Genomic DNA, 22,187 nt, shown 5'->3' on the forward strand with positions numbered 1-22,187 from the left:
CATTCAGCAGTGTTCTCTAAAGCAGAAGTCAAAATGGGGAAGAATAAGGAGTAGCCTGTGGACATGAGTTTTTTGTTTGTTTGTTTTGGTGAAGTAGGTGGTGTTAGGTTGAGACAAAGGCAGCCATTTCTGAAATAAAGTTCATTGTGAGGGTTTCCCAGGTCTCATCATGGGTCAGGAATGATTGCTGCTATTATTCAAGCTTCTTGGGCCAGTCTTTTACCTGAACGCAGGTGTCAAAGAGGGAACACAGGTGGATATGTGCCAATGTTAGTTGTCAGAACTACAGTTAGGGCCAAAAAGCAGGGTAGAGCTTCTGAGTCCGGTAATCCAGTGAAATGATTTTCAGAAAATCCTCAAGAGATCGCAGGATGAAGCTATTTAGTCAAGTTCCCTGCCAACCTTGAAAGAAAAGGTGATTAAACTCTGAAAAAGATTGTGAACTCTCTCTGGATATGATATAACATCTTCTGTCTTAGTCTAAGAAGTAAGAATGACGGATGACAGAGATTTGTCTTCTGTTTTATCTCCTCTGGTCAGTTTTAGCTGAATTATTCTAGGTTCTGTTTAATGGTTTGTGTTTTATATCAATGATTCATCATTAAGAGCTTATTTTAGGGAAGTTGCCTACTATCTCATTTAAAAAAACAAAACAACATTTCTCTTTTTAAGATTACAGAAATGATAACTGTTGTGCAAACATATTCAACCTTGAGTAATTCTACCATAGAAGGAATAGATATTATGGCAATAAAATTCAGAAATATATACCAAGGGGTTAAGAAAAAGCAATATGACATTCTGGATCCAAGAAGGACAGAGTTTGACACAGATTTCTTAGAATTCATGACAAAAATTAATAGTTTAGAGGTAAGTAATTATACCTTATTTTTACTTAGTAAAGCTGAAAAGTAGTCGATAGTACTATGCAGTACTTTTTGTAAATATTCACATATGGTGTTTCTATATTTATGATTTATTTTAAGTTCCTCTTTTGATCAAACATATTTGCAGTGTAACTTTTTTTTTTTTTTTTTTTTTTTGAGACAGAGTCTGGCACTGTCGCCCAGGTTGGAGGGCAGTGGCCGGATCTCGGCTCACTGTAAGTTCCGCCTCCCGGGTTCACGCCATTCTCCTGCCTCAGCCTCCCAAGTAGCTGGGACCACAGGCGCCCGCCACCTCGCCCGGCTAGTTTTTTGTATTTTTTAGTAGAGACGGGGTTTCACCGTGTTAGCCAGGATGGTCTCGATCTCCTGACCTTGTGATCCGCCCGTCTCGGCCTCCCAAAGTGCTGGGATTACAGGCTTGAGCCACCGCGCCCGGCCTGCAGTGTAACTTTTAAACTACTCCATGAAAGGTGTTGTTTTTTTAATGAATAATGAGCATATTCAATAAAAGACATCAGAGAATAACTAGAAGCCCAAAGGGCTTTTATAGCTAGGATTCTTTTTTTTTTTTGAGATGGAGTCTTACTCTGTCACCCAAGCTGGAGTATAGTGGAGTGATCTCGGCTCACTGCAACCTCCACCTCCTAAGTTCAAGTGATTCTCCTGCCTCAGCCTCCTGAGTAGCTGAGATTACAGGCACGTGCCACCACGCCCAGTTAATTTTTGTATTTTTAGATTTCGCCATATTGGCCAGGCAGGTCTTGAACTCCTGACCTCAGGTGATTCACCCACCTCGGCCTCCCAAAGTGCTGGGATTACAGGTATGAGCCACTGCACCTCGTCTCATTTTTAATTTACATTAAAATTTGTATTTGATTCTTGTGCTAAGGAGCCAATATTATTTTTCCAGCTGAAGAGAAAATTTGTAAACGTTGTTCTTTATCAAGTGTGATCAGATTTGAGAACAGATTAGGAAGATGGATCACTCTCCCTGTGGCCTTATGCTTTATGCCTACATTCTCTCTGCTGCTATAGAGGGCAGCTCTGAAGAGGCGTTCATATCCTGTGTGTCATAGATTAAGGGACACCAGATGGATGACAGGTAGTCAGAAAGTATGTCAGATGAGACTGTAAGATGTTTTTCTCTAACCTTTTGGGCTATATGACCTCAGTTACTCTCTCCTGTTAACTGAAACTACTGTTAACCTACGTTTAGCCTAAAGGAATGTCTCCTCTTGCTGCAGAATTTCCTGGAGACACAAGCAGGGATAAGAATACACTTTGTACACTTTTTGAGTCTGACATCCTTGCCATGAAAGTGAGAAAAATCAGATGTTTTCCTCATGTATTTAAAAAATTCTTTAAAAACTACATTACATGTAACCTGGGCAATATAAATACATAAGAAAGATCCTAAAATTCTACCACTCTAACGATAACACATTTTGTTTTTGGCATAGATTTCCTTTCAGTTTTTGAAAGTTAGACTCTTTGATGCTAAGATATATTATATTTTAATTATTACTTTTAGTGTTTGGCTGGTTAGGTAAGGTGGAGTTTGCTTCCAAAATGCTTTGAAAGTTAAATCTTTATGGCAATGGGAAGTTTTGAAAAACTTGTTATCTCTTAAATTATTTTTATGATTTATTGAGAAAGATCATATGTTATAAAGGCTTTATTGTGGTCTTAGATTCAAATTTTAGCTTTCAGTAAATTTAGAACAATATTAACCTTTTAATAGTTAAATAATTTACTTGAGGCATCAGTGTTTTAATTTTTCTTCCTTTTCCAATGTTTGATTCATGGGTGTGGTATTTATTAATAGACCATACCAATATGATCCATACATACAAATGATTTGCAAAGAATGGTTCAGTTCCATCTTTTGGGTACCGGGAGTTTGGAGTTCACTGTTAGGGATGGTGGGAATATTTATTTATTTATTTATTTTTATTTTTTATATAGACGGGTTCTTGCTATGTTGCCCAGGCTGGTCTTCAACTCCTGGCCTCAAGCAATCCTCCCATCTCCCCCGACAAAAGTGCTAAGATTACAGGCATGAGCCACCACTCTGGGCCAATGGTGGGACTCTTGAAAGAACATTTTCTACTTCTTGTACTTAGCAGTAGCAAAGAGGTTTCTGAGAGCAGCAATGTCAGAAAATGACATCTGCTGACCCTGGTGTCTATAGCGTCATTACACTGTTCTACCTGAAGTTCTATATATCCCAAAGAAAAATTCTTGTAAGGGACCTTCACTCCTTTTGTAAATTCTCTAGATCAGAAATATCCGATTGGTAATAACCTGCAAAGGCAAACCACATGTCACTTTAATTTTTCTAGTAGTCACATGAATAAAAGTAAAAAGAAGCAGGTGAAATTAATTTTAATACTCTATTCAACCCAATGTGTTAAATGTTTTAAGAGGTCATTAATATAAAATCATTAATGAGATATATTGTATTCTCTTTTTTGTACTAAGTCTTTGAAATCTGGCGTGTATTTTACATTTACAGACATCTTGCTTCTACGTAGTGACATTTCAAGTGCTCAGTAGCCACATGTGGCCAAAGTCCATCATACTGGACGATGCAGTTCTTGATACTTAGATGGTAGATGTGTTTGAGGCTTGAGGCTATCTTAATTCTGTAGGAAAGGCATTAACTGTTGTTAAACAAAACCAATTTCTTTAACACCAAAAATCATTTAAATATCAATATTTTATTTTAGGTACAAATACAGGGATTTATGAACAGTAGTTTTGGGAAAATCTTATCTTCTCAGCAGGCTCTTCAGCTACTTCAAAGGTATTCGTAACACTTTAAGCAGTGTAGTTTCTAGGGGGGATAACTTTAAATCTGAAAATACAATTTCAAATTAAAATGTTGTTGGAAATCTCTCCTACATAAACCTTAAAACTTACAAACATAAACCTTTCAATTACCACTAAATAGACTGGTAAAAATTTGAAACAAAGAATGATATGTTCTAATTGAACTTTTTTGGTAGCAGAAAGTCTTTCAACAAGAAAATGAAATTATTTCTCATGTTTCCCTTCCCTGCCCCCAGCTATGTAATATGTTGGGGGTTAATTTTATAGGTATTGTTGGAAAGGGAACAAATAATATTTACTGCTACATACTGAAAGAATTTCTGAAAGTGAGATTATCTAAGAGTAATAGATTCCAAAACTTTCCGTTTTCCCTCCTGAGGGCTCCTGCACCTTAAAAAAGAATTGTGTATACTTAAGACGTACAACGTGATATTTTTATATATGTAGTGAAATGGTTACTACAGCCAAGCCAAATAACATATTCATCATCTCACCGAGTTATCTGTCCCCCACATTTTTTTGTGGTATGAGCAGCTGAAATCTTCTGTCCTTTAGCTTCCTTTCCCTCCATCCTAAGAGCACTACTCTCTCAAAGGGCGGGGAATCCCAGATTAGAGGACTGAGTGGGACTAGAAGCCTTTCCCTTTCAGCACAGAGAGGGCTCAAGACCTGTGTCAGGAATGCTTGTGGAGCTCTTCCCTGAGAGCCAGCGGATCTAGGGTTGGGTCTGGCTTTGTATAGTACCATGGCTGTAATGATGGAGACCTGGTGAGACCATTGTGAAAAAAGTCAAAACAGAAATAACATGATTTTGACATGTGACAGTACTGCACAGATGGCAGGTACCATTTTCTTGGCAACTTCTCTCTCTGTCTCTCTCTCTGTCTCTTTCTGTCTCTGTCTCTCTCTGTTTACCAGTAGTATGCTGGTGTCAATTCATTTTATTACCAGAATGTTGTAGTTTTTAGTATTTCCTGTGTGTCATTCAGTCTCTGAATGGAAGTGACATTTAGCTGACAAAGTTGTTTTTATGATTATGGTTATATGGTTATATGGAATTACATGGAATTAACACTGGCAGAAGGTGAGTCAATGTATTCTCTTCCATCTTTGCTAAACCATTTCCTCACTCATCATGTAATCCATTTGTCATTTTCTCTTATCTTACTTGAATCCCCAGACTTGTCTAGGTCTCTCTTAGTTATAGGCATTTCTGACCCATTTGTAATTTAAATAATTATTTTTGTTACTCTCAACAGATGTCTGTCTTTTCCATAAGATAATTGTAGGTTCCAGGAGAGCTAGGACTGTACCTCCTATCTTGTTCATTGCTTTATCCTAGGACAATGAATGAGGGCTGGTATGAATATTTGTATGACAGCAGTTCTTAAGTATATTTCTCATTTAGTTTTTAATTATTCAGCTTCAGTTGCTTTTAGATTTCAGAAGCTGAACATTCCCTGTCTTCGATCAGAAATAAACCACACAATTGAGCGTATTCTTCAGTACTATGTGGCTGAACTCGATGCTACTAAGAAGGCAAGTGGCATGTTTACAAATAAAACGGTACATTAGCACAAAAAGAAAAAAAATCTGAAAATATTTGCCATCATTGTCTCATGCCAAGCTTTTCAGAGTGATTCTTTCACTGCTAAGGAGCATTGACGCTCCCTTCTGGGTGGGAAGGTGCTTGACAGTGTATGTTGCTGGACAGCCAGATTTACACCTCTTTGCTCTGAACTGTCTTGCCAGTTATCCCACCATCATTTATTGAATAAGAAGTCCTTTCCTCATTGCTTGTTTTTGTCATTACTGAGTATGTACCCAAAGGAATATAAATCGTTCTGTTATAAAGACACACACACGCATATGTTCCTTGCAGCACTGTTCACAATAGCAGAGACACGGAATCAACCCAAATGCCCATCAGTGGTAGACTAGATAAAGAAAAGGTGGTAGATAAAAAAGAACGAGATCATGTCCTTTGCAGGAATATGGATGAAGCTAGAGCCTATTATCCTAAGCCAACTAGAGCAGGAACAGAAAACCAGATACCACATGTTCTCACGTATAAGTGGGAGCTAAACACTGAGTACACATGGACACAAAGAAGGGAACAGTAGACACTGGGGCCTACTGGAGGGTGGGAGAAGGGAGAGGATCAGAAAAAGTAACGAATGGACACTAAGTTTAACACCTGGGTGATGAAAAAATCTGTACAACTAATCCCCATGACACGAGTTTGCCTATATAACAAACAAACAGGTAACCCTGAACTTAAAAATAAAAGTTAAAAAAACTATCTTATTGCGACTGTTTTCTGGTGTGTGTATAGCAAAGCCTGTTTAAGTTAGTATTTTTACCTATAGAAATGTGGGCTCTAGATACTATTATGACAGATACTAATATTATGCAGCTATGTGCTCCTTTTGAATACCTCTTTGAACTTTGGGATAAGGGCAGAAAAAAAATACATATAATAGGAAATAAAGGTGAAGAGAAAATTAAGTGTCACATATGGGCAACATCATTGTTTCAAAGTCTCAGGTTACCTCGGATGTGCGTTTACATATTTATTGACTACCTACTGTATATAAAATGTGAATAATGATGAAACAATACAAAGGTAACTGTATATATTTTTTTGCCTTCTCCCTTGTATTGAATTCAAACATTAACACCAGATTTTTAATTACAGCTTTATCATTCTCAGAAAGACGACCCCCCTCTTGCTCGCAACATGCCCCCTATAGCAGGAAAAATACTCTGGGTGAGGCAGCTCTATCGCCGGATAAGTGAGCCCATCAATTATTTCTTTGTAAGCCAATAATTAAATTTTAATATATGGATTTTGGTGGTTTTAATATAACAAATATATTGTATCCTATAATATTCGTGTCCACTAAAGTAGCCAACGAAGAGCCAATTCTTTTACCAGGCAAGGAAAATTTAGTTTGTAAATATACTTGAGAGAGACAAAGTCAATTCCTGGCTTATTAGATAAGCCAGTCTAATTACAGTTACCTCAAAGTCAGTGAATCTTATAATTTTATGTCTTTTAATAACACAGGACACTTTGTAAAGCCTTAAAAAAAATAAAAATAAAAAATTTGAAAACACAGTAAAGTACAGGCCTGGCATGGAAGCTTACTTCTGTGTATGGGTAGATAGGTCACTGATATATACTCAATGAAGGTGGAGATAAACCCAAAGAGTGTATTCCTGTGTGAAGAACTGCCACTGAGAGCGGAATATAATACAGTTGATTCATTCTCTGTGTCCTTAAGATTATTAGAGTTCTGAAAAACAGGACAGTCTTGGGCCCTGTTGGCATTCTGAAACTGCCAGTTTGTCTTTTGTTTGTCCTTGTTATTTTCTTAAATTTTGTTTAAGAGACAGAGTCAGAAGGCGGAGTTGGTTTGCCTGATCTCGTGTCTTTTGCTTATAGAACAACATAACTACAAAACAGTAGTTTTACAAGTAATTGTATTATTTAAGCATTATTAAATATGAAGATTCTGTTATTTCTCTTTTGCTATCATTTGTGTCATTGTTCTGAATATTAAAAAAAAAAATTAAAACCCTGAGTCCCTACTCGGGGGACTGAGTTGCTGATTGACTTTGTGGTGGGAGGGCAGAGATTGCCCTGTTTGACATGTGAATCGAAACCTAAATCTTTTGATTTTTACCTAAAGAAATTTTATTATTTATTTGTTTATTTATTTATGATGGAGTTTTGCTTTGTCGCCCAGGCTGGAGTGCAGTGGCGCAGTCTCGGCTCACTGCAACCTCCACCTCCTGGGTTCAAGCGATTCTCCTGCCTCAGCCTCTGGAGTAGCTGGGATTACAGGCACCCGCCACGATGCCTGGCTAATTTTTTTGTATTTTTAGGAGAGACGGGGTTTCACCATGTTGGCCAGTCTGGTCTTCAACTCCTGACCTCAGGTGATCCACCTGCCTTGGCCTCCCAAAGTTCTGGGATTACAGGGGTGTGCCACGTCACCTGGCCAATAAATTTTATTTTATTGTATTTATTTATCTTTTTGAGACGGAATCTCACTCTGTCACCCAGGCTAGAGTGCAGTGGTGCGATCTCAGCTCACTGAAACCTCCGCCCCCCAGGTTCAAGTGATTCTCCTGCCTCAGCCTCCCGAGTACCTGGGATTACAGGTGCCTGCCACCACACCTGGCTAATTTTTGTATTTTTAGTAGAGACGAGGTTTCACCATCTTGGCCAGGCTGGTCTTGAACTCCTGACCTCGTGATCCACCCACCTTGACCTCGTGATCCACCCATCTCAGCCTCCCAAAGTGCTGGGATTACAGGCGTGAGCCACCACACCTGGCTAAGAAATTTTATTTTTATTGTTTGATACATGGTTACCTTTTTTTGTGTGCTGGAATATAGGAATTTGCCCTGATACTCACGGTTCAAGGAACATCAGTCAATTATATCTTGTCTAGAACAGTGGGATGGGATCAGAAAATGAGGTAGAGACTCTGAATGCCTGGGGCAGGCTGTGGAGCTCGAGACATCTCTCTCTCTAAACCCTTTCTTTCCTTTTCCAGTCTTCCCTCTATGGACCGATAACGTTTCCCTACTTCTGCTTCCTGCTGATACGGCCTTCCGTATCTCTGTTTTACTGTGAGGCAGAATCTAAACTGGTAGCATAATTATTTGATATCATTTTACATATAAATACTTTCATTATTTGGATATAAAACCATTCAGCAATCTTTTAAAGTAAATCTTTCTTTTCCCTTAAAAAAACAGAAAAACTCAGACATTTTATCAAGTCCGGACGGTAAAGCTGTCATCCGTCAGTATAACAAGATCTCCTATGTGCTGGTGGAATTCGAGGTGGTCTATCACACAGCCTGGATCAGAGAGATTTCACAGTTACATTACGGTGTGTATAACACTGCAGTGAGCCTGCAAAGTAGGGATTAGGTGATTTTGAATGAGTTCATAGTTCTGGAGAACTTTTTCCATCCCTTCCACATAATCTTCGGATAGTTACAATTTAGATTTAGGGATGCTACAGTGGTTTATTTGTTTACAATTGTTAACAATATTCTGATTTTATAAGCGAAAATGATCATAACCTTGAAGTTGACATACTTAGGATTTTCCACTGAAAAACAGTATTTGAAAGTAAAAATATCTTTAGGGATATTTCTCCAGACTTTATGAAGGTGTTCATATTCAGTTGTATCATGGTATAGATTCAAATCTCAGTCCCATTCTGGGGAGAAAAATTGCATCCTGCCTTCCTTCCTCTCTCCCTGCTTCCCTTCCTTGCTGTGTCCCTCCTTTACTTTCTCCCTTTTTTTATTACTGAATTTAATTTCAGATTTGAACTCCAGTAAATGAAGCGTTTTAGTGCACTGTGTCTGTGTGCCTCTCAGGGGAGGGCTTATGTGTTGCTAAGGCTTTCGGTGGAGTTAAATGTGAGACGGGATGGTTCTTAGCCATCATCCAGCCCTCCGGGATGTTGTTTTTGTGCAGGCTCAGTGGTTGGCCAGTTCAGATTCCTGCTTTGTCTCATCTTAACCTTAAGCTCTTAGTTATAATCTCAACCCTAAACTCTTATCTGTGATCTTGGTGGACCCCTTACCGTGTCCCTTGGTAGAAAGGTTTCTCCCTCCCAAACCAGGGTCTCCACTTAAGCAGAGCACAGCACTGCAGGCGCAGGAAGCACCAGTTCTGCAGGTGGGTTGCTGGAACGATGGTGAGAGGAATCACTCCTACTTCTGCCTCTTGGTTCCAGAACTCATGTATTTTAGCTGTGTGGGGACACAGCACTTATCTACAGGCCATTGATTCACAGCATACCTGCATCCTAGAGGACAGTGCCCTAACCCCCGCAGGGTGTCGTCCCTAACGGGAACCATAGGTAAGCCTTTAAGAAGCCACTTTTATCAGGCCAGCTGTTTCTGGGTGCTGTGCTATATGGAGGACCCTGTGGACTCTAAAGAAAGTCTGTTTATGGAGCAAAACTCTCAAAGGAGCTTCGAGAGGAGCTTAAAACTCAGACTATGGAAAAAGGCAAAAGAGAATTTTTAACAACTGAAGCATATACGGATTTTGTTTTGGTTCTACAATGCCGTGCACTTAAATTTTTTTTTTCTCCTGGTGGTTTTTCTGCCCCCAATACCCTTTCTCTTATCTGCACATATTCAAAAACAAGCTCTACAGTCACCTGTTTCATACAGCCTTTCCTTATTCTTCCTGGCAGAAAATAATAATTCCTCCAGAGATCACCACACACTTTATCTGTAGCTCTTATGACACTTACTGCTTTATAGATCTACCCTGTGTCCCCTACACATTCCAACGTTACCCTCTATGTCTGTTTCATCTGATATCCTTTAAAAAATGGTCATATTTAACATTCATACAGTGCTCACCATGTGCCAGGCTTTGTCTCAGCATGTTACATGTATTATGCAAATTACTTTAATCCTAACAGCAACCCTCCAAGGAACTATTATTAGCCTTGTTCTACAGATGAGAAAACTGAGGCACTGATACGTTAAGTGGCTTGCCCAAGATCACACAGCTCATTCAAATTCAGATAGTCTGGCTCCCAAATCCGTTCTCTTAACAATTGTACTGTACTGTTTCTAATAGTGCCAAGAATGATGCCAGGCATGCTTGGGGGCTCTTAAAATATTTAAAAATGTCCAATAAGTAGACATTAGACAATCTTGATGAATAATGATTTTATCAAGTTTCCTGAAGAGTTTGTTCCCGTTGAGAATATCAGTTGGCCCCTATTGGGTGCAATATACTCATTGCAGTGGATTGATACCCAGGAGAAGTGGTCGCATACAAACAATATGAAGTAGAATTCTTTCATACTTTCAATACGAAGTAGAATTCTTTCATGTTTTTTCACAAGTAAAACAAACAATCAGAATTCTTTAACGTCTTTTATTTCATTTCAGAAAAATGAATTTCTCTGGAAGGCTTCCTTTATCCTAGTGACGTGACTGTACTTGGCTACCTAGGAGTTTGTAGTGATAATGAGATATGTAGCATCAGCCTCCTTTAGTTGGTTGCTCTGTAAAGTTTCTCTGATGGTGATTCACATAGGATGAAATGCTTGTTTTGTCCCAGAGCAGAATTCCTGGCTGTCATTATTGGTCCATTTTAGTTGTCTTGTTGACCTTTTTGTCTTTTCAAGCAAGCTCATTTCACTGTTCAAAAGTTCTTTTGGAATCTCCTTGATAGGATAAGTGATTTATTTATTTATTTATTTGTATTTTACTTTAAGATCTGGGATTTCTGTACCTATCCACCCATCATCTAGGTGTTAAGCCCTGCATGCATTAGGTATTTGTCCTAATACTCTCCCTCCTCTTGCTCCCCACCCCCCAACAGGCCCTGGTGTGTGCTGTTGCCCTCTCTGTGTCCGTGTGTTCTTATGGTTCAACTCCCACTTGTGAGTGAGAGTATGCAGTGCTTGGTTTTCGGTTAGGATAAGTGATTTCTAACACATCTTAAACAGATTCTAAATGAGTTGGATAAAATTTTAAGTTGAAATTGTCACGAAACCTGCATCATTAAGGGCCATATCAAGACTAATTTTATCTGATGAGTAAAAGTCAACTAACTTCAAAGAGATATACAAACTATTTTCATTTTACTGGAAGTTTGATGTGGCCACATTCAACAAAACAATGTGAAGTTTGGAAGATGTGGTGATTGTGATAAAATTCTCATGTTAGTAGTGTTTGTTAATACAAGATGTAATTCAAACTAGCATATACTAGTCTATAATAAGTGTTTTATTATTATGCCTGTAGAAGTTCTTTGTGTTAAGCTAACAAATAATCTAAGGCTACCCAGTAAGAACTGCTTGGGCCTATGTATTTCAATTCATAATAAAATAGATACCTGAAAATGCCTGTTTATATGAATGATGTTTATGTGAGATGTAGTGTAAAACATCTTCCCTCCATTCTAGGAGTTCACAACTCAATGGTATTTAATAAATATTTCTTACTGATATTGAGCCTAATTATCAGAAATTCAGGATGGAGATTTAATTTAAATAAACCTCTTTAAAGAAGACAGTTTGGGGTCTGAGTGGGAACGAGTTTGAAATGAGGTGGGGTATCTTTTGTGATTCTAACCATCTTCTGGTTCTTTCTCAGGGGTCAACTCATAATCCATAAGATAAACTAACATAGATCTCTTCAACCCTCTCAGAAAAATATTGCAATTCATAGCACAAAGCACCATTCTTGGTCAATGTTTCTCTCCTTGGATCTGATTTTATGGCTTTGCAGACACTCTTCATTCATTCATCTTTGTTTTGAGTATTCACTATGTGCCAGACGCTGTGCCTTAGCATCTGCGGCACCTAAAACATTTCCTTTGCCCTCAAGAAGTTAGTAGTCCAGGGGGCAAGACAGAAACATAAACAGAGCTGGAAGCAGAAAGGAAATTCAGAATGAGTTAATGTCAATCATTATTTATTTGTAGCTTTACAAGCCACGCTTTTTGTGCGACATCCAGAAACAGGGAAGTTGCTGGTTAATTTTGATCCCAAAATTTTGGAAGTTGTTCGGGAAACTAAGTGCATGATAAAAATGAAGTTGGATGTACCAGAACAGGCAAAGAGGTTGCTAAAATTGGAAAGTAAATTGAAAGCAGACAAACTGTATTTGCAGGTAAGATAGATTATGTTTTCTAATTATATTTGAAGGAGCTTTTTGGTTAAAAAAAAAAAATATATATATATATATGTATACACATATCCCTGCAGTTATGCTTCATGGCATTGAGAGAAAATTTGTTAATATGTTGATTCTTGATAGAATTGAAATGCTGACTTGCAAACCAAAGAAAAGATTGGAAATGGAAAGCAAAAAGTGAGAAGATTATCAGAAACCAGATTTAGGTTTCTGAATAATGACAGTGACGAAATAACAAGTTTCAAAAAATATTAATGTAATTTTATAGATCTTGTGCATTAAATTTTTATAATATACTTATCCTAGAATATTTATAAGATATAAATTAATAAAGTGGGGTGACAGTACAATATGAGTAGAGATGATTGTCAACATTGTGAGGCAAAAAGGAGCATTATTTCAATTAAAGTTCACTAGTGCGGCAAACTAAAATCTAACAAAATGAAAACGGCAGGCAAAAACTGACATTAAAATGTACTGCTGGGCACGGTGGCTCACGCCTATAATCCCAGCACTTTGGGAGGCTGAGGTGGGTGGATCACTTGAGGTCAGGAGTTCAAGACCAGCCTGGCTAACATGACGAAGCCGGGTGTGGTGGTATGCGCCTGCAATCCTGGCTACTTGGGAGGCTGAGGCAGGAGAATTGCTTGAACCTGGGAGGTGGAGGTTGCAGTGAGCCGAGATCACGCCACTGCACTCCAGCCTGGGCGACAGAGTAAGAAAAAAAAAAAAAAAGTACCATCAAGGGTTGGTGATTGATTCAACCTTTGATTCAAAGGTCGAATCAAAGTATATTCAAATCCTAACACATTGTTTCTAAAATGTTTGGCAAGAGTTAAGTAACATGAGAATTTCTTTAGAAAGCCAGTTAAAATAGCAAGCTGCATTAACTCATCTTCTTTGGTTTTCTTGGCAGGCTGTGGACATGTATTTTGGGAATGCAGGAAATTATATAAATGCAAGGACATTTTTTCCCAGTACAATTAGTAATAGCAAAAGACTAGAGTCTAACCTCAACAATAGAACTGATTAAATATAAGTTATAAGATAACTACACAGACATTAGTGGTACAGCTGAGTATTCAATGAGAAAATGAACTGTATTTCTGTGGTACAAAATTTATAATTTTATAATCAATAATATAATAAATAAATTACAGACTTTTCCTGTTTTTTTTTTTTTTTTTTTTTTTTTTTAGACAGAGTCTTGCTCTGTTGCCAGGTTGGAGTGCAGTGGCATGATCTCGGCTCACTGCAACCTTCGCCTGCTGGGTTCAAGCGATTCTCCTGCTTCAGCCTCCTGAGTAGCTGGGACTACAGGCGTATGCCACCATGCCCAGCTAATTTTTGTATTTTTGGTAGAAACGGGGTTTCACCGTGTTGGCCAGGATGGTCTCGATCTCTTGACCTTGTGACCCGCCCACCTCAGCATCCCAAAGAGCTGGGATTACAGGCCTGAGCCACTGCACCAGGCCTATTGTTTGTCATTTTTATGATAGCCCTCCTGGTGAGTGTGGGGTGATATCTCTTTTTGATTTTGTTTTCATTTCCCTAATGGCTGGTGATTGTTGAGCATCTTTTCATGTGCTTACTAACCTTTTGCATACTTTCCTTTGGCAGCATCTATTCAGATCCTTTGCTCATTTTTAAATTGAGTATTTGTCTATTTTTTTGATTTTAAAGTTCATTTTAGGTTTTAAATACTAGTCCCTTATCAGATATATGATTTGCAAATTTCTTTTCCCATTTTTTTGGGATGTATTTTCATTTTCTTGATGGTGTTCTTTGAAGCACAAACATTTTAAATTTTGCTGAAGTCCAATTTATCTACTTTGTCTTTTGTGTTTTTGGTGTCATATCTAAGAAACCTTTTTCAAATCCAAAGTCATGAAGATTTATGCAATGTTGTCTTGCAGCAGTTTAGCTCTTACAAAAATAGTATTTATTTTTATTTTTATATTTTTTTAAACTAGAGTAACATTAGCATTGTAGAAACTGGCTTTGGCATCAAAAGCTACGCGTGAGCTTTTTTACTGGCTAGCTGTGATTTTGGAGGATTGGGTTTAAATGTACTGTTATAAATCGAAGCTAATATAGTTTGCATTACACTTACAAGATTCTAGCTAGTATTGAACAATATCAAGAAAGTCAAAGTTCTTTAGCCAGTGTCAAGTATAAATAAAACTTCAACTACAAGTAATGTGTAAAGGGGAAAGAGGAATCAAGAGCTTTGAAACTATTAGGTAAAAATTGAAACAGTTTAAGATTATTCATTTGGAGATAAAGTAACTTGAATCCGCATTTCCCACACCATAGTGTAGTAAATGACAAAATAGTGAAAAATTGATCATCATGGATCATCTTTAAAACAACATCTAAGAGATATTGTAAAACCTTATTCTGTTTGTGTGGAGAAGCTAAATTTATTTTGACTTATGAAAGCAAGTGTGGCATCAGTGATAAGATGAGTACGTTTTAATGTGTCAGAAGATGAGGAACAAAAGAGGAAATGTGTAATGATAGATATCACAAAAAGATAATTCAAACTACTTAATATACATCTAGACAGACAAATAATAAATATGAAAAATGAAGATGTAGAAATTGCTATTGACTTGTTTAAAGGAGATGCTCAGGTAATTTACAGGTACAGAAAAAGTATGGTAAAACAGCATAAGTTTAAATGGGCAGCTGTCATCATGGCAGGACCAAGAGGAAACTGGGATTATGAAACCTTCCTGGCATGAATCAAAACGTGACTGCTACTTTAAAATGAATTAAAATAAAACATGCCATTTCAACTTCCTACAGGGTCTTCTGCAATATTATGATGAGTTATGTCAGGAAGTGCCTTCTGTGTTTGTCAATCTGATGACCCCTAAAATGAAAAAGGTTGGTATTGCTGAAGGTTTATATTGATTTTCCTGGTATTTAAAATTCGATTTCGGTTCTATAAATTATGGATTTTGAAACATCTATTCTTCTTTAGACCCTCTATCTTTCTGGTTCAATTTTATAGCCCTTTTTTTTTCTACAGTATTTCTTGTCTAAGTTTCGTTGCCTTTGAAAAAACAACTAAATCCAAATCATGAGCACTTTTTCTGAAAATTCATGATTGTTTCATGCACAGTCAAAGCTGGTTAAAAATAAAAAGTCATCTTTATTCGGTGTAACAGAGGGAAAATATATGTAAGAAAATATAACATATAATATTTACAGGTGATAAATCCTCTTCTATAAGTACAGACGCTCCTGTTAATAGAAGCAGTTGTGTTTTTACCTCCTTTAGGTGGAATCTGTGTTGAGGCAAGGACTCACAGTGTTAACGTGGTCGTCTTTAACACTGGAAAGCTTCTTTCAAGAAGTTGAATCAGTTTTGGATATGTTCAATCAACTTTTAAAGAAGGTATGATCTATACATTCAAAAAGCTATCAACAAATATACTCAGGATATAAGTAATAGTTTGATTATTATGAAAGCTCTTTAAAGGGTATGACTTTTAACTAAAAGGACATCCATTAGGTTTAAAATATAACGCTTTGAGCTGGACACGGTGGCTCACACCTGTAATCCCAGCACTTTGGGAGGATGAGGGGGGTGGATCACGAGGTCAGGAGTTTGAGACCAGCCTGGCCAACATGGTGAAACCCCGTCTCTACTAAAAATACAAAAATTAGCTGGGTGTGGTGGTGGGCGCTTGTAATCCCAGCTACTCTGGAGGCTGAGGCAGGAGAATCGTTTGAACCCGGGAAGTGGAGGTTGCAGTGAGCTGAGATCACGCCATTGCACTCCAGCCTGGGAGACAGGGCAAGACTCCATCTTAAAGAAAAGAAAAAAAGCTTTATATTTCTTTTACTGGATTGGGGTCTTCATTTAAGGTTGCTTTTTTCTTATCCCTGAATTACCTTGCCTTTAATATGCTGAAATGACGGTTCAACTTCACACTGTAGCTTAGAATATGGGATAATTGTAGACTGTCAAAAGTGGCAGAGGAGAGTGTTTAAATATTAATAATAATGCATTTAATATTAACTAGATATGATCATCAAATTGAAGATGGTCTATTGATTTCTGACGTGTTGGCTACATAGAACATGACCGTCATTTTAGATGTGCTGGTCTGTCTGCCATGGCAGCGTGGTGTAATACACAAACTCAGGGGCTTTGGAGTTAAATAAGGATTCTCTGCCTGTTACTAGCTATGTGTTCCTTACCAGGTTGCTTTACTTCTCAGAGCCTTGGTGTCTTTAGTTGTAAAGCTGGGATATCAATGCCTCCTGTGCTGGAATCAGGATTAAAGGAGATAACACATATAAGGTTATGGCACATGTTATGGCTCAAGAAAAATTTAGTTTTATGTCAAGCTGTCTTTGCAGATGTCCCCCTAAAATGTTCACCAAATTATGCTTGGCTCAATATGCAAGTTTCTAGATTTAGCCTTTTAAATTAATTTATAACTCAAGCCTGTTTTGGATGAAAACCTAGCTCTAAAGGAAAGAAGAGGTTTTTTTTTCTTACATTTTTCTTCCTTGTAGATCAGTGACTTGTGTGAAATGCATATTGATACAGTTCTAAAGGAGATAGCCAAAACTGTGTTGATTTCTCTGCCTGAAAGTGGTGCTATCAAAGTAGAAGAGATGTTGACCCTCAATGAGGTATGCATTTGTTCATTAAATTAGAATCACAAAAATATTGGCTTTTAAACCTAAAATGTGAAATTTCAGTCTAAAAGTAGAAACCTGGGTCAGTAGCATTTAGACTTTTTTTTTTGGACATTCTCTGCTCCAGGGACTTTCATACCTTCAACAGCAAAAGCCCTGGCCACACCCTAGACTAACATTTTGTTGATATCCTAAGCCTAATGCTGGCATTTCCTGGGGCTCTGTAAGTGGTTCACAGCTCTTCTTCCACTGTGCATGGCTACCAGGGCCATATCATCTTTCTCGTGGCTTTAACTCCAACATACTTTCCCTCTAAGTCACTCGGAAACCTGGGAATCATCTAGACTCCTTTCCTCACCCCTTCATTTCCTATATCCAGCCAGTCCTGAGAGGCTTAGCCAAATATTTTTTTTCTTTTTCTTTTCTTTTCTTTTTTTTTTTTTTGAGATGAAGTTTCACTCTTGTCACCCAGGATGGAGTACAATGGTGCGATCTTAGCTCACTGCAACCTCTGCCTCCCAGGTTCAAGTGATTCTTCTGCCTCAGCCTCCCAAGTAGCTGGGATTACAGGTGTGCACTACCATGCCCAGCTAATTTTTGTATTTTTAGTAGAGACGGGGGTTTTGCCATGTTGACCAGGCTGGTCTCGAACTCCTGACCTCAGGTGATCCACAGCCTTGGCCTCCCAAAGTGCTGGGATTACAGGTATGTGCCACTACTCCCAGCCTAGGATTTTTTTCTTACTCAGATTTTGCTTGAATTTCAGCCTATTCTTTCCCTTTCTAGGTCAGGCCGTTACTGCTCATTTTGACTTTAGCAATTCATTTGGTGATCCAACTGGTCTCACTGCTTCCATGTTTGCCCTGACACATCCATCCCCATTGCCATCAAATCTGATTGTGCAACACCCCAGCTTAAATCCTTCTTGGCAGTGGCACGTAGTCTTTGCAGGATAAAATCTAACCTCTTCAGCATTGTGTTATGTTGAAACTATTTGGATACCTATTTATCCTCCATTGACTCAAAAGCACAAAGACAGGAACCCTGTTTAATCATTTTCAGGTCCCAGCACATAATGTGACCTCTCTCATAAATTCAAGACATGAATTTACGTCTTGAACTGAACTCTTCCTTCCTTCCTTCCTTCCTTCCTTCCTTCCTTCCTTCCTTCCTTCCTTCCTTCCTTCCTTCCTTCCTTCCTTCCTTCCTTCCTCTCTTTCTTTCTTTCTCTCTCTCTCTCTCTCTCTCTCTCTCTGTCTTTCTTTTTTTGAGACAGGGTCTTGCTCTGTCACCCAGGTTGTTCTGCTGTGGTGTGGTCATGACTTACTGCAGCCTTGACCTCCTGGGTTCAAGTGATCTTCCCATTTCAGCCTCCCAAGTAGCTGAGATTACAGGTGCATACCACCACACCTTGCTAATTAAAAAAATTTTTTTGTAGAGACAGGTTTCACCATGTTACCCAGGCTGGTCTTGAACTCCTGAGCTCAAGTGATCCACCCACTTTGGCCTCCCAAAGTGCTGGAATTACAGATGTGAGCCACCATGGCCAGCCTTAAAATTATTTGTTCTCAGTTTTGGGGTCTTGGCTGTAACTGAGACCACACCAAACAACCCATTACATTAAATTAGTTAATTAATTTAGTTTTTTGAGATGAGGTCTGCCACCCAGCCTAGAGTGCAGAGGCAAGATCATGGCTCACTGTAGACTAGAATTCCTGGGTTTATGTGATTCTCCTACCTCATCCTCCCAAAGTGCTGGGATTATAAGTCTGAGCCACCTTGCCCATCTGGTGACCCATTTTAACATCCTGTTCTTGGTGTGGTCAAGTTTAAGATGATTATATCTTCCAGATTGGTTGCTCCTGTATCATTATTGATTAAGCTTTTTATCCTTAAAGTTTATTTTGTTTGATATTGATGTAATTATACCAGCTTTTTTTTTTTTTTTTTTTTGAGACAGAGTCTCGCGCTGTCGCCCAGGCTGGAGTGGAGTGCAGTGGCCAGATCTCAGCTCACTGCAATCTGCGCCTCCCGGGTTTGCGCCATTCTCCTGGCTCAGCCTCCCGAGTCGCAGGGACTACAGGCGCCCGCCACTTCGCCCAGCTATTTTTTGTATTTTTTAGTAGAGACGGGGTTTCACTGTGTTAGCCAGGATGGTCTCGATCTCCTGACCTCGTGATCCGCCCGTCTCGGCCTCCCAAAGTGCTGGGATTACAGGCTTGAGCCACCGCGCCCGGCCTATACCAGCTTTTTTCAGGTTACTATTTTTCAGATGTGTCTTTTTCCATTTTATGACTTTCATCCTTTTTGGCTTCTCCTATTTTAGATTTTGTTCTTGTAAAGAACATTTAACTGTGTTTTATTTTTAATGTATTCTGAAAGTCTGTTTTTAAAAAGCTGGTAATTTTGACCTATTTACATTAATTGTAACTATTAATATTTTTGGAAATACTTCTACTCCCTGCCCTCTTTTAAAAATTTATTGACTTATCTATTTCTATACATTATTTTGTATTCTTTTTCAAATATGTCTTATCTTTTTACATAGTCTTTTTTCTTATGTCTTTATTTTTCTCAAGACATTAAAAAATATTTTATATTTTGCAACATAATTTTACTATCTGAAAAAAATGGGGAGTCTAATTCTGCTCTGTGCTGTTTCTACCAACTCTTGCCCAGAGTGGCTTGTTTCTTCCTGTTGTTTACATTTTTGGATCGGGAGGTAACACACACATATCTATTTGTGGGAATGCTGGACAGCCTTGGTTGAGAAACTATTTCTTTTTATTTATTTCTGTGTGGTGCCTAGGAGTTTCACCAACTTGGGACAACTTTATGTTAGTTTCTCAGAGGGTAGAATTTCCAAAACTTCATAGATTTATGTAAGGGTAAGCTAGTTGTAAATTCCTGAGGGAGAATTTGCTCCCCACAGCCCAGAACCTCAACCAAGGTAGCTGACTTTCTTTTCTAGTCCATTCTTTCCCTGAGGGCTTAGCCCTTGATTCACATGATATTAAGCAAGGATGGGGATGGGGTAGGTCTCATTTCCAGCCTCTCACCCTTGGGAAGGATCCAAGGCCTTATTTATTTATTTATTTATTTTTGGTTATTAAAAAAACAAAGCCCCATAGAAGCTATGGTTTCAGGTTGCTTTTTGTTTTAGTTTCTATGCTTAAAAAAATTGAGATATAACATATACTCAGAAAAGTGCACAAATCTTAAGCGCACCATTCAATGAATGTTTCCATACGATACACTCTTGTAACTATCTCCATGGTCAAGTTATGGAACACTTTCTGTATCCCACATGATTCCTTTGTGCTTTACTCCAGCCAGTAACACCTCCCTCCCACCCATAAAAGTAATCACCATTTGACTTCTATCACTGTATATTAGTTTCGCCTGTTTTTGAACTTTATGTAAATGGAATGGTGCAGCATATATTCTCTGTTTTTGGCTTCTTTTGCTCAGTGTTATATTTATGAGATTCATCTTTGCAGTTGTGACACATTCGTTCTTTCATTTCAACTTCTCATTGCTCTATAGTATTCCATAATATGGATTTAGTATAGTTTATTTGTTCATTCTACTCTTGAGGGCATTTAGATTGTTTATAGCTTTTGGTTATACACTAAGCATTCTTGTAAATTTTTTTTGTGGACTTAAGCACTAATTTGGTGGATATATACTCCAAAGGGAAATTGTCGAGTCATAGATTATGAATATATTTAGCTTTAATAGAAATTGTCTTTTTAGAGTTTGTCTCTGAACTAGGAGCCAGACAAGTTCATGCATTACATTTGATTGAAATGTCTCTTTAAGTTTTAAAAATCATTTCCCACTCCCCACTCTTTGTTTTGGCTGGCAACTTTTTTATTGTGGTAAGATATATTAACATAGCATTTACCATTTTAACCATTTTAAGTGTACAATTTAGTGGCATTAGGTACATTCACAATGTTGTATAACCATCACAATGATCTGTTTCCAAAACTCTTTCATCATCTGAAACTAAAACTCTCTACCAATTATACAGTAATTCTCCAGTGGTAGTGCTAAGTCTTAAGAGTGTGAGTCAAGATGCAGGAGGCAGAATTCTGAAGAGCATGCTTGCGGAGCAGTATGCCTAGTCACTTGCCCTGGAGTGATCTAAGACCTAGTTAGAGTTGGGCTGTCTTCTCACAAACCTACCATCAAGTGGCCATTATAGTGAAGCCAGAGTATGATTTGTAATGACAGGACAAGTTGGATCACACTCCTGAACAGCAGTCAGTTTTGGAAGCACAACATACGTAACACGAATTTTTTTGAGGCAAAGTTGCTTTGGGTCAAACAGTGGTTTCAGATCGTATTTGGGAACTAGGGCTATTTGCAGTCAGGGCGGTGTTCCTTGTCTTGGCGCATCCAAGGGTGGTTTAGGACAGATTATGTGAATTATTAAAAAGCTTTCTTCTGTTAGTTGCCAATTGTTCTTTCTGTCCTGTGATCCTAGGGCTGATAGCACTTTTCTCCTTGGCCAGCTGGCTCCCTTTTAGGCTTTGCCAATGGGTGTGCTGGAAGGATGCTGGAGGAGAGAAAAGGGACTTGCTCTTTCCTGATTTGCCTCCTATTCCTGACACTACTGCATCTACAACAACTCTTCACTCTGGCAGCAGCACTTAGTCACAGGCCTGGCTTTCCCAGCCCTTCCAGAGCCAGCCCCATGTGCCTTTCATGGTACCAGCATCATGAGGTCCCTCTCTGAGCTCCTGAGGTAGCAGCGCCAGCTGGGCAGCCCCCTCACTTCTCTGCTCCAGGTTCTAATAACTCCATCCTCCTCCCAAGTCCTAGGGATGCCAGCTGCTTCCTGCTGTTACTGTTATATCTCTGTGTGCCGTCAGTGTCCCTGTTAGCATTTTGGGTCCTTTTAAGGGAGGAGACCACCCCTCATATTGTCTTATGCCCAATTTCTGCCTCCAAAGAAAGAAGTAAAAACTAAAAGGCAGAAATGAAATCCACAGGCAGACAGCGTGCACCACGCCCTGGGCCTGGTAGTTAAAGATGGACCCTTGACCTAACCAGTTATGTTATCTATAGATTCCAGACATTATATGGAAAAGCA

General features: G+C 38.5%; 1 protein-coding gene across 2 annotated transcripts in view; it reads left to right on the top strand.

Annotated features, from left to right (window-relative positions):
* Positions 1–22,187, top strand: part of DNAH8 (dynein axonemal heavy chain 8) — a 328,361-nt gene that overhangs the window by 59,730 nt on the left and 246,444 nt on the right. For both annotated transcript variants that reach the window (XM_007972725.3, XM_038006035.2), the window contains 9 exons: positions 673–870; positions 3,617–3,693; positions 5,159–5,258; positions 6,418–6,537; positions 8,493–8,628; positions 12,213–12,400; positions 15,236–15,316; positions 15,714–15,830; positions 16,961–17,080. In XM_007972725.3, coding sequence (XP_007970916.2) covers positions 673–870; positions 3,617–3,693; positions 5,159–5,258; positions 6,418–6,537; positions 8,493–8,628; positions 12,213–12,400; positions 15,236–15,316; positions 15,714–15,830; positions 16,961–17,080 — 1,137 coding nt within the window. The remainder of the gene's footprint in view (positions 1–672; positions 871–3,616; positions 3,694–5,158; positions 5,259–6,417; positions 6,538–8,492; positions 8,629–12,212; positions 12,401–15,235; positions 15,317–15,713; positions 15,831–16,960; positions 17,081–22,187) is intronic.

Source organism: Chlorocebus sabaeus, chromosome 17 (assembly GCF_047675955.1).
Source record: "Chlorocebus sabaeus isolate Y175 chromosome 17, mChlSab1.0.hap1, whole genome shotgun sequence".
Lineage (NCBI taxonomy): Eukaryota > Metazoa > Chordata > Mammalia > Primates > Cercopithecidae > Chlorocebus > Chlorocebus sabaeus.